The sequence below is a fragment of the Procambarus clarkii genome, chromosome 18 (assembly GCF_040958095.1).
Source record: "Procambarus clarkii isolate CNS0578487 chromosome 18, FALCON_Pclarkii_2.0, whole genome shotgun sequence".
Lineage (NCBI taxonomy): Eukaryota > Metazoa > Arthropoda > Malacostraca > Decapoda > Cambaridae > Procambarus > Procambarus clarkii.
Genome location: NC_091167.1, coordinates 2343898 through 2356640, shown reverse-complemented (window position 1 = coordinate 2356640; position 12743 = coordinate 2343898). Strand labels below are relative to the sequence as shown.

Sequence of the window (12743 nt, the reverse complement as noted above, 5' to 3'; positions counted from 1 at the left end):
GTGGTACAAGGACTTAATACACTGGGGGTTCTGTGATACAAGGACTTAATTAATACACTGGGAGTTCTGTGGTACAAAGTCTTAATACACTGGAGGTTCTGTGGTACAAGGACTTAATACACTGGGGTGCTACATAGAGGACAGCCCAGAAATATGTTTTTCCGTTCCACAGTGCTCAACTTGTGTATATTTCTTTGTCAGTTTCTTTCATATCAGCATTTCTTTTGTTCAAAAGAAATTATACGAGTTCTTCTATTGCTAAAGAACATGAAAGTAAACAAAATTCTGCTAAATTTCCATGCAATAAAATGGTTGGTTGTATAGGCAAGACATGTGGGTAACAATGATGGTTGTATAGGCAAGACATGTTGGGTAACGACGATGGATGTATAGGCAAGGCATGTGGGTAACGAAGGAGAATATTACCTGTGTGGAATAGAATCCTCCTTGGCCATTCCTCTGCGCCGTGATCCACTTGACCACCTTCCTAGCCTGCTGCTCGTACTGTTTAGGGTCAAGGGTCATCATGGCCATGATGGCGTAGCCAGCTGTTTCCACCCCTACAGCCTTCGTCTTGCCTGATTATACAATACGTAATTATTGTATGAAACATATCAACCATTTGGACACAGGTAAAATATATCCCTGACCACAAGACACGTAGATAATAATTTTTTTTCGCTTTGCCCATCAGAGCCTCGAACCCAGAACCAACAAAGCAGAAGACTTGTTCTACCAACCAAGCTACGAGCACCCACAATAAGGGAGGAGCTCAGAGAGACAGCTGGTTTCTCAGTCAGATACCAGTTGTGGTGCTTGTAGCCTGGTTGGTAGAACTAAAGTTGTCTGCTTTTGTGACATTTGGTTCGAGGCTCTGATGGTCTACGTGAATGAAATGTAAAATAAATTAAAACAAATGCTGTAAACAATCATCTTAAAACTAAAATTCTATTTAAAACTTCTTTGTTAACCGAACAAAATTTATTACGTGAATATTTTGATTAGGCTGCAAATATCAAGCCACAATACACGGGTTCTTTGATTAGATATATTTATATTGATTTACCTGTGTTTATTTTCAAATATAAATTATTCTAGGAGTTGCATTTAATAAAACAATAATGAATGACATTCATCTCAATTTTGTTTTGGATATTAGCTTTATTTAAGGCCTATCAAGCTCGCCTAAAATTATAACCATAACTTCTTGTCAGTACAACCAGCAAGATTATTCAGTCGTAAGCAAAGTTAAAGAGAAAATAAATATAGTGCTTACGCACTTACTAAGGTAACACCTTATACCCTTCTTCCCCCGACTATACCTGGTCCCTTGGGCAGCTCCCAGTGAGTGGAGTTCTTTGTCACAACAGCTTGTTCCAGCAATTTCTGGAGAATTACTTCGGCTTCAGGAAGCTTAGCCAAGGCGAAAGCATAGGCTTTGAGCGCCATAACGTAGGGGTCAGAGGAGGAGTCTGCTTGTAGACACTGGGCAGCCAAACAGTCGGCCTGGCTGCATGACTTGTCATTGGCCTCCAGGAGAGCAATCATCACATAGGCTGTTAGAGGCACGGGAGAGTCACTTCCATCAATTCCTCCCTGTTAGAAATGTGATAACATATTGTTATAGGATCGCCTGAGTGTTGAACTCTACTGCATGTTCTTGCAAATTCAATCATCAGTTCCTAACACATAACTTACTTTCAATTATTTCATTCTGAAAATCTTCCGCCTCCTTTAACCTTAAATTGCGCATCGCAACATATGATGCTTTGGAGTACTATGCAAGATTTAAATGGCCCGCGGATACACGGGGTTCACCACACCTTCATTAGGGCTCTTGTAAACAGACGCCATTTAAAAAAAAATCGTGGGGCAAATTCCCGGGTGTTAGGGGCCTTAGTATTGAGCGAGCTACCAAGCCTGACGCATGCAGCACGAGCTCACAGCACTGCTGTTCAGCTTGTGACCACAACATCGCCTAAAAATGCCATAATATACTTGTTCAAGCTATTATGTAGTGATGATATTATTACAGAAAACCCCTGACTGTGATAAAACTGACCAGGGTTCTGATAATAGCAGGATTGTGGTGATATTTAGCGTTGTGCTCCAAGGAGGGAGGAGTAATGCAGTGGGAGGGAGGGTAGTGGCGCTGTCTTCTGACTGTGTGGTCACCTTTTATTGACTGCACTCACCATACCAGCTTAGTGGTTCGCTATGGTGAACACAAATGTAGATACTTATATATAAAGTGTGTATAGAGGGTATAAACAGTGAGAGGAGTAGGTTGGGAGCCACCATTTTGGTGAGGGCGGTGGCGTCGTCTGCACGACTTATCATGTTGTTTACTGGTGACCACGATGGTCTTTGGGCACCATAACAGTTTACTTGTACAAGTATGGTGAATAAAACAGGTAAATACTTATACATAATGTGTGTATATAGCATAATAACACCACAAACAGTATTGCTGGAGGAGTAATATTAGTGCGCCTGGCCTTGAGGGCGGCAGCCACCAGCTGACTGTGTGAGGTCCTACGTCTTTGTGCCTTTACTCACCATACAAGCTTAGATGTACAGTTATGGTGAACAAAACATGTAAATACTTATATATAACGTCTGTATATATAAGCAAAAACAGTATGGTGGGTGGAGAATGGTGGCAAGTCAGGTGAGGTGAGGGAGGGAGTGGCAGCCAGTGGCGGGCTGCCACTGCCACTGCCACTCAGCATATCAACTTAGTGGTTCGTTATGGTGAACATGAATGTAGATACTTATATATAACGTCTGTATATAGTGAATAAAAGTAAAAACAGTATGGTGGGAGGAGAATGTGGGCAAGTGAGGTGTTGAGGGAGGCAGTGAGTGGCTGGCTGGTACACTGCGGTCACTCCTCGTTACTTTTTGACTCATAATAGCAACTTAGTGGTTCGTTATAGTGAACAAAACATGCAGATACTTATATATAATCTGTACATATAGTGTAATAACCGACAAAGTATTATGTTTGATGAACATAATTGAATCAACAATATGTACACCATATTTTTGAGTACAGCGATGATTCACTCATTTTATTATATAAATATATCACAATACACACTATTGAATAATATTACAGCAAAAAACTATGAAAAATCAATCAGAGACATTTAAATAATTAGGTAATTATCTCTTTGTGGCAACGCCGGCCTGACAGCTGGCGAGCAACAGACCGCCTGGGACGCACGCTGAGTCTGCGCCTGTTTTTTGCCAGACTTCCTCGCTCTATAGCGGGCAATATATGCCACTTACGATTTTTTTATTATTTTTCCCCATGATCAGTGAATACAAATTAACAGGTTAGGAAGAAAAAATATATATTTTTTTGTATGCGCCTGTGGGTGTCAAATGTCAACAGCCATGCGCCATTTAAGGGTTAATATCCAACACTTCTATGGCATATATTTTTTAAATTGTGAATGACTTAGGAAAATTATAACCAATATTTACTTACATTTGAAAGTTCTGATAACTTGCACTGAAATAATGGAATGCCTCTTTCTGGGGAAAAGGGTCTCAGGGACTTGCAGTAGCTACCAGAACTGAGAGTTCCACACATTCCAGTTACATCAGCCCTTATAAGCCCTCAAAAGTCTACTGGAAACCAAAGGCCAAAATCTTGAACCATCGCAGACGTGCAGGGGATTCACGATCACTTTCACCGAAGAATTAAACCCCAATAAAGGAAATGAAGCAAAACAGACAAATGCAAAGTTGAAAGAAGGCAAACAAACATTGCAGCAAACTATTCGACAAACAATCCGCCCAGTAGTTTGGTCTTACATCCCCTAGTAACAGCTACTCATCACCAGGTGGCAGCACCACGGAAACTACTGGCTTTCCCCTATCATCATTCCTGTCCTAAGTCAGTAAGAAACCAACCAACTAATGGGGAGATTCACCCTCTGTCGCCAGAGGGTGTGGATGTCGAACTCTGGCTGCCTGTAGCTGTTTGTCGCTGCTTAGTGGTGGCTGCCCGTTAGTGTGGAGCGCCTGCTGGCCGGGGCAGCGGTTAGCAATATGGCGGCGGCTAGTAGTGGCCGCATCCGCCGTGTAAATACTGTCCAATTAGATTTTTCTGCTACGGTGAATTGGGAACATGTGGCGGTTGCACTTTTGGATGCATTTGACTTGAAGATTCCGGATCTCCTCGGCCTTGAGAAGTTTTCCCCCACACGTGTGGTGGTGACGTTTGCCACGTTACCGGCGGTGACATAACCACGTTTGTTGGCTGTGTGCAGTTTGTGGAGCGTTGGAATGAGCGAACGGTTCCCCTCCCTGGTACAGCTCTATCAGTGGCCGTCTCTTATCTGTGGGCCCCCTGACCTTTGTGAGTGTGCACAGGATGCATGTGACTTTTCCAGAAGCGGAGCTTGGCTCGGTGTTTGCGAGGTTTGGTATGGTGCTACGGCAGCTGCAGGGTCTCCATCTGGGTACTCGTACGCTGCAGATGTGTCTCACAGGGTCCATCCCTTCCAAGCTTTTATGTTGTGTTTATCTCCATGTTTTTTATCATGGTCAGGCCCTCACTTGCTTCCAGTCTGGGGAGAAAGGCCACAATGCGGCCTGGTGTGATGTTCCTCGCATGGAAGCCGCTTCTGTTTTTCGGGAGGAGGATTTCCCTCCCAACCCCCTAGGTGTGTGGACTGCCTCCCCGGAGGGTCCTCATCCTGGGGGCTTGCCTGGTGGTGTACCTGCGGCGGATGTGCCTGCTATTCCATCTGTGCCTGGGGTGTTTCCTGTGCTGGCTTCGGTGGAGGACATGGCTGCCCCTGCTTCACGTCTTCAGCTTCCGGTGTAGGCGGAGGAGCATCAGGTTCCTGGTTCTTCCGTGGTGGGGGTGTGCTTCCTGCAGATGGGGGTGTCGTCGTCTCCCCTGTGGTTATCCTCGATGGTGGCGGCGTTCCTGATGCCTGTGTTGCACGGCCACCTTTTGCCCCTCTTGGCAGTGTGTTCCGTGAGGGGGCAGTGTGCTCCCCTGCCCCTCACCAGAAGTGCACTTCAGGGGTGGGGGCGGGGGGCTCGTGCAGTAGGGAGCCCCCTGGCAAGCGGGTTGAGGCTTCGCAAAGGCTTGGCCTCGGATGGTGCCCCCTCCCTTCCTCCTAATTCTCCTGCATCTGCTGAGGATTCTGGAGGTGATGTGGTGCCTGATAGTGGCGGACTTTCCTTGATGATGGTGGGCTTGAGTGGTACCAGGACGGTGGTGGCAGGGTCTCGGCAGGCTTTACCGGGTGATGCCGGCACCGTTCGCTTCCTGAAGGTCCGAGGCCCGGAGTTTCTGTGGATTCCTCCTCTGTGGAGCAGCAGGCATTGGCCCTCGCGTTGCAGACCCTGACTCTGCAGTGAGTGCCGGTGTTACCCCTGGTGGGCCTGTGGGGTTAGGGGGTCCTTGATGGGTTTCAATGGCACCTGCTTTTGTTTGCGCGTCTTTGAATGTACGTGGTCTGAATGCGCTTGCGGTCCAGTTGGGCCTTGTGGATGTGCTTCGGGAGCAGCGTGTGGATGTGGCGCTGATCCAGGAGCACATTGTTTGGGATGTGTCTGTTCTGCCAGGGTTGTGTGCTGATTTTCAAATTGTGTTGATCTCGCTGAGAACGTCCTTTGGGGGGACGCTCATGTTATTTTCACGGAGGGCTTCTATTTCCGTGCTTCACACGGAAATGGATGAAGATGGGTGGGTCTTATTTGTATGGGCAGAGTTTTGGGGGGTTGGAATTCTGTTCTTGACGGTGTACTGGGGTGGCACATCGTTGGGACCAGGAACTATTTTTTCGGGAGGGGCTACTGCCCTTCCTCTGGCATGATACGAGGGATTTGATCTTTCATGGGGATTTTAATTGTGTCACGAGTGTGCGGAATATTTCTAGTGCCCACCCGCAGAATGTTTCGGCCGCTTTGCGTGAGATTTTGCGTTCATGCGGGTTTCACGATACTGCCGTTTTGTGTGGCAGCCCACTGGAGAATACCTTCGCTGCGTGTCGGGCATGCTCTTGGATAGATAGGTTCTATGTTTCACGTGGGAAGTGTTCTGTGTTGGACTTTCGCACGGTCCCGGTGGCTTTGTCTGATCATTGTTTGGTGGTGGTCCAGGTTGGTGTCTGGATACAGGTCTGGGTTGGTAGAAACTTAATTGTCGGTTGTTATGCTGTCCGTGTATATGTGCCCAGTTTTTTGTCTGGTTGGTTGGGATCCTTGCCTGGAGGGCTGCCTTCTCTTCTCTCTTCGTTTGGTGGAAGTGGTGTAAGGTGAAGTGTTGGAGGTTTTTTGTCGCTAAGCAGGAGACAGCCAGGAGGTTAGGCCTGCTGCGGGTTGCTTCAGGTTCGACTGTCTAGTGTGTATGTGCAGTTGAATGCTGGGGTTGACTGCTTTGGGGAGATTTTTTAGTGTAAGGAGCGTATTTGTAGGTTGCATACAGAGTTGGCTGAAGGTGTTCGGGTGCGTGCTCGTGTGGCTGAGCGTGTGGATGGGGAGATGCTCTTTCCCCTTTCTTTTAGGGTGGGAGAAGGCTGCGAGGGATTCTGTTCTTCTTACGGGCCTTCGCCAGCCTGATGGTTCTGTTTTTTCTTGCATGGAGGGGGTTCTGCTTTACATGCGGCGGTAATTGAAGGCTCTCTATGGGGCGGTGCAAGGGGATGGTGTGCTCGCAGACTTTTTTTTGGATGGGTGTACCCTGGTTTGTCAGAGGCGGAGTGTGCCCGCTTGGTGAGAGATGTTTCGTTGGGGGAACTCCTGGATGTGGTCCTGTCGTTTCGTATGGGAAAGGTGCTCGGTGTGGATGGCCTTCCCATTGAGTTCTATATTACCTTTTGGGATGTGTTGGGGGACGTCCTTTTGGAGGTGGGGCAGGCTTATCTGCAGGTGGGTGCCCTGCCTGACTCCTATTGTGACGGGGACGGGCGGCTGCTCCCGAAGCCGAGCGATTTGCAGGTTTTTTTTTAATTGGAGGCCTATTACGCTCTTCAATGTTGATTATAAGATTTTGTCTAAGGTTTTAGCGTGTCGCTGTGGCGTTGTCGGGCGTCGGTGGTCTCTGTAGAGCAGTTTTGTGGTGTTCCTGGTCGTGCCCTTGTGAATTGCAATTCTTTGATTCGTGACGTGCTTCTGTACACGTCCGAGTATCGCTTTTCAGCGGCGATGATCAGCTTGGACTGGTCGAAGGCCTTCAATCAAGTGTCGTTGACGTTTGAGTTCCGTGCGATAAAGCGGTTTGGGTTTCCATCGATGTATGTGGATTGGGTGCGCATGTTGTATGCCAGGTGTCACAGTCGCATTTGTGTGAATGGGTTTTTTAGTTCCTTTTTTTTATTTGCCGTTCTGTGCATCAGGGGTGCCCCATGTCTATGCTCTTGTATGTGATGTTTCAAGAACGTCTTTTTCGGGCGGTCAAGGCTTGTTCCTTGATTGTGCCTCCTCTTCTGCCTTCCGTCTTCGGCAGCCTATTTGCGGGTATGCTGACGATACCGTTTGGTTTTGGCTACAGTGGGTTCGGTTGGTGCTGTTCAGGACGTTCTCCTGCGGTTTGAATCTGCCACGGGGGCAAATCCTGCAAAGTTGGGTTTGATGAGTATCAGTGAGTGGGCCTCCCGCCTGGTGTAAGGTGGGTCGGGGTTTCCGGTGGTCTCGTCGCTTCGGGTTTTTGGGGTTACCTGGTTTGCCTCTTATGACTGTTCCTTGGAGTAGAATTTAGGAGCTGTCTCTCATTCAGTTGGGGTTGCGGTTGGGTTATTGTCGTGTCGTCAGTTGACGATCTACCAGCGGGCGTTGGTTGTTGTGTGTAAGGTTCTGTTGCGAGTGTGGTTGATGGCTCGGTGCTTTCCTTTGGATCGCCGGAAGGCCTTGGATCTGGAGAGGCTGGTGTACAGGTATGTGTGGTGTGGTCATAATCAGCCGGTATGTCATTCGACGCTGGTGTTAGGGGTGAGGGAGGGAGGTGTTGGTATTCCCGACGTCTTTACTAAGGCCAGGGCCCTCTTCTGGGCCTCGCTGTGTCAGGGGCTGGTTCTGGGCGGGAGGGGGGGGGGGTTTAATGCGCTTGTAACAAACTAGGCTGGTTGTAAGAATTTTCCAGAATGTTTTATCTACAAGGGAGAATGGGAAGCGGGACACGCGTGGTGACCCGGGACCTGACCCCAGGGAATTCGCGGTGAAAATAATTGACGCCTTATTCATAGTTTCGTATAATGAATCATCCTATAGTATTCAGTAATTTGGAGACAATAGTCTTTATTCAGGTTGCATTCAAATTGTATTATATAGTTATAATATCAAGAGTATTCCAATTATTGAGTTAAGTCACCATCAGTGACGTCACGAATCAGATCTAAGTTGTAAGGCGGAGTGACCGGCGGTCATAGGTCATCAGAGTTGACATGTCCACTATTTCTCAAAGGTCAAATAGCCATGTGGTGATCGGGAACAGCTCTGCCATTAGATGCTTGTGTAATTTAACTTCAGTAAAATAATTCAACCAGTCTGGATCAATTAAGTACAACAGAGGTTAATTGTTATAACTTAAACCTTGCTAAGTAACTTGGTAAGCGATGCGGAACAATACAATGCTCTAGTCTGGGGAAGACCAGAGAGAGGACAATTAGTGTGGTTTGAGAAACAACTCGAGCAGGTGGCCTTACCATCATCGGCCTCCCTACAGCACGAACATCTAGCTGGTCGCCCAAGGTAGAGTTGCTTTATGAGTTCTTATAGGGATAGTCAATTCATTGCCGTTCAGGTCAAGTAGGGAGTGTTAACGTGACAGGGAGTGATAACCATTTAGATTTTGTTTTAGTTTTTCTTTTAATAAATTAATAGCTAGTAAATTTGCATTTTCATTATTTCCATGTGTATGTTATATATGTATATGAATTTGTCCTGGTTACGTGGTCCCTACGAGGCAGAGTTGAATTGGGCGCCGATTCTAACATCGAATCGGAATTCATCATTCCCGTTTAATTAATTCCACACTCAAGTTCCCAAGGTCATATATTACTAGTGGAGATCAAGCCCCAAGGTTGATTAATTAGCATGATCGATCCAGACCTCGATCATTGCTCAGTGTTACTGGTCTGGTGGTGGTGGCGGAGGCGACTCTAGGGTTTTGCTCAAAGCCTAGGTCACGTCATACGGGTTGTAGAATCCTAAGTCGGTCAATCGTCTTAGGACCACGTGGCGTGGAGTCAGCTTCAGTAAAAGTTTTGGAGACCTTTGTAGAGAATAAAAAGTAAGAATACGGGCAGAGGGGGAAAAGGTAGGAAAGCGCATATCGGAACACCCTCCCAGTGTTACAATGGTGCACAGCGGTGGTTTCAACAATTTTGTTTGAAATTGTTGAAAGGCTCACGCGTCTAGCCATTCGAACACGTGCGTGGATGCTAAGGAGACAGCCGCGGGCCAGGATTAGCAGTGCGCCTCACAACAGTGCGTTTGACTGGGGATTGGCGAATCTTGGGTCATGCGGGCTATGATTAAGGTTTAGTTAGTAAGATTAGGCTGTTAAGATTTATTGAAAAGGAGACCGCTCCAAGTTGATTGGACTGGGTACCATACTCGACCCATTGCAATTAATTCAGAGGTGTTGGGAGCCGCCATACTCTCAACAGCAGTTCCTTGTGGGCTGTCTGGGCGGATATATCTGTGGGACGCCAGGAGATAGATCCGAGGGCGTTGTTAGACGACCCAAAACGCTAGGGAAAACGTAAATCCGTGAAGGGCATTGCGGCCTCCGAGGGACGGACTAGTAACCTACCTAGCAGCGATTCAACAACTAAGTGATCGCACACTTAGTGGAGGTTGAGTCGTCCCTAGTCTTAATTGTTGCTGAAAGCTGCATGTCGCTCTGTTAGAATCTAGATGGTCAAGACCCCTAGGATAGGTGTGGTACGGCGGGCCGGTAGGAGCAATTATAAGATTAAGTCGAGTGTATATTTGAATTAAGTATACTTAAATTTATAAAGTAATTCCTGTTATTTGCGTTGTTCTAGAGATTAATTTTTTTTCCCCTAAATTCAATCCCCGGTTAAATATTTTTCCCAAGTGTTAGTATTTTCTTATGTATTAGGCTAAGTGTGTACATTAAGTTTTGCTATTCCCTGTTGTATTAGTCTAAGTCAGAGGCGTTGTTTCTAGAGCGTAGTTAATCCTCTGGACTTAGGGCTATATGTCGGTCACTATAGTTAGTGCAGGAATTGTTAAGGGATAGTAATTTTCGTTGTAAATGTTTAATAGAGTTTGGGAAATATTTCTCAGTATTTCGGGATAAGTTTTCGGCTAAGTCAACGTCGGAAAGTCGTTAACTGTAATTTTGTATTCGCGGGTCACGTATATGATCTGGGTATCATTAGGATTCCCAAGTCGATGCAGATGATATTTTTTGTAGTTTTACCAGTAAGACGGTAGAATTGCGTTTTTAGACTTAGAATTTTTTTGTAGAAACGTAGGTGGAAAATTTTCTTAGTCCAGCTTGGGCTAGAATCTGACTTTTTGGCGAAAATTCGAATTTTCATGTTTCGTGTATATTCTAGGGTCAGTATTACCCTCTAGTGTGCGCAAGGGACGTAATTCTGTTCTTCAGCATTAAACAGTGATAATTACATTTTTGTCGAATTTAAGTATTTTTCGAGGAAATCATGTTGTAATTTTGTCAGAGTCCACTTGAGGTGAAAATCTCGGATTTTGACAAAAATTCGAATTAATGAGTGTTGAAACCGCCCGATGTGTCAGCATTGTTCTGTATACAACGTCAGTAGTAAATAATAACTTATTTATATCTGGGAACGAGAAACCCAATTTTTTGCGATTTAAAGGAGTTTTGTGATATTTGGGGTGATAGAATTTTTTCCGTCGGAGTCAGAAAAATTGGCAGTGTCCAACATTGAGTAAAAACGCAGTTTTTGGTGTAAAATCAAATTTTGGTAAGCAAATATATGTCCTGGGTGTCTATATTAATCGCTAGAGCGGTTTATTAACGTAAAACTAGTTATTTTCCTTCAGAACAAAAATTTTGATTTTTCAGCGTTTAAGCGAAAAAGCGCGGAACTTAGTTTTTTTTTTCAGCACAGCTGGTCCCGCTCCACCAGTCATCAGTGGCCACGCTGCTCACTTCAAGTGCGTTTAGTGTTAAAGTACAGTAAATATTCTTTATTAATCCATCACGAGTGCTGCGCGTTAGCTGCGTTATCATTTAAATTGTTTTATATAAATTAGATTCTTTAATTTTTTTAACGTTAAGGACTTAGGTTAGGTTGGGGTTCGGACTGAGGTACGGTGTGGGTGGCCTTGGGTTGAGGTATGGTGTGGGTGGCCTCGGGTTGGGGTGTGGATGGAGGTTGGGGTTGAGCTAGGTATGGTGTGGGTGGCCTCGGGTTGGGGTGTGGATTGTGGTTGGGGTTGGGGCTGAGGTATGGTGTGGGTGGCCTGGGGTTGTGGTGTGGATGGAGGTTGGGGTTGAGGTATGGTGTGGGTGGCCTCGGGTTGGGATGGGTATGGGGTGGCCTGGGATTGCAATGGGTATGGGGTGGCCTGGGGTTGGAATGGGTATGGGGTGGCCTGGGGTTGGAATGGGTATGGGGTGGCCGGGTTGGGGAATGGTATGGAGTGGCCTGGGGTTGGAATGTGTATGGAGTGGCCTGGGGTTGGAATGGGTATGGGTGGCCTGGGTTGGAATGGGTATGGGTGGCCTGGGGTTGGAATGGGTATGGGGTGGCCTGGGGTTGGAATGGGTATGGGGTGGCCTGGGGTTGGAATGGGTATGGATGGCCTGGGGTTGGGGGAATGGTATGGAATTGGATGGGGTATGGGAATGGAGGAGGGTTGGTATGGGAATTGAGGATGGGGTTGTATGGGAATGAGGATGGGGTTGGTATGGGAATTGAGATGGGGTTGGTATGGAATTGAGGATGGGGTTGGTATGGGGATTGAGGATGGGGTTGGTATGGGGATTGAGGATGGGGTTGGTATGGGAGGTGGGGTTGGGGTTGTTGTAGTGACGGATGAGGTGTACCTAGGTGTTGTGGTATTGGTGTTATGTGGGTAGTCCTGCTGTTGGTGTGGTTGTTCCTGTTCCTGTTGAACAGGTTGCTGTTCTCTACCGAGCGAAGTGGGACGTCCTACCGTACTAACTGAAGCCCCCTGTCTGCCCTGTTGGCATGGCGTCGATGTTATTTGTGGGGGACCCAGACGGCTCCCCCACTCTTGGGACGAATCCTCGCAAGACTCCCCACTCATGTCAATAATCGTATCTCTACTGGGATGGAAAGATACCCTCGCCTGCCCAGTCCCATGCAGAACCCGTGAACTCGTCGCTTCAGTCCCACTGACCCCACCTGTGACGTCAGCTGAGCTACCTGAGCGGTCCCCAGTGGTGTCGGAAGAGGTGCTGTCCTCTACACTTCCACTCCCACTGGTCCCCACTGACTGGTCACTGTCTGGGTTAAACATTTCCTGAGGTTTCTGGTGTGCCACGTCTCTTGTAACTACCCTTTAGTACACCCTCGACCCGGACTCACTACAACCGTGATCTTACACAAATAATAAAAAAAAAACACAACTCTTTTCCAAGAAAAAACTACTAAATTCCCAAAATAGGAATACACCGATTTATCGAGAGGATCGCTGAAGTGAATTCGATGAATGAGTGTCTGCCCCGCACTCGTGTCTGACCGTGAAATATCCCGCAGTTCTATTGCTGAAACCTAAGTCCTTAACGT

General features: G+C 46.8%; 1 protein-coding gene across 1 annotated transcript in view; it reads right to left on the bottom strand.

Annotated features, from left to right (window-relative positions):
* Positions 1-288: 288 nt before the first annotated feature.
* The window catches only part of LOC123748498 (murinoglobulin-1-like), a 219923-nt gene continuing 207468 nt past the window's right edge, over positions 289-12743 (bottom strand). Inside the window, exons 23-24 of the mRNA XM_069326610.1 lie at positions 1323-1596; positions 289-578 (exon numbers count right to left, since the gene is read on the bottom strand). Of these exons, the coding sequence (XP_069182711.1) occupies positions 289-578; positions 1323-1596 (564 nt within the window). The remainder of the gene's footprint in view (positions 579-1322; positions 1597-12743) is intronic.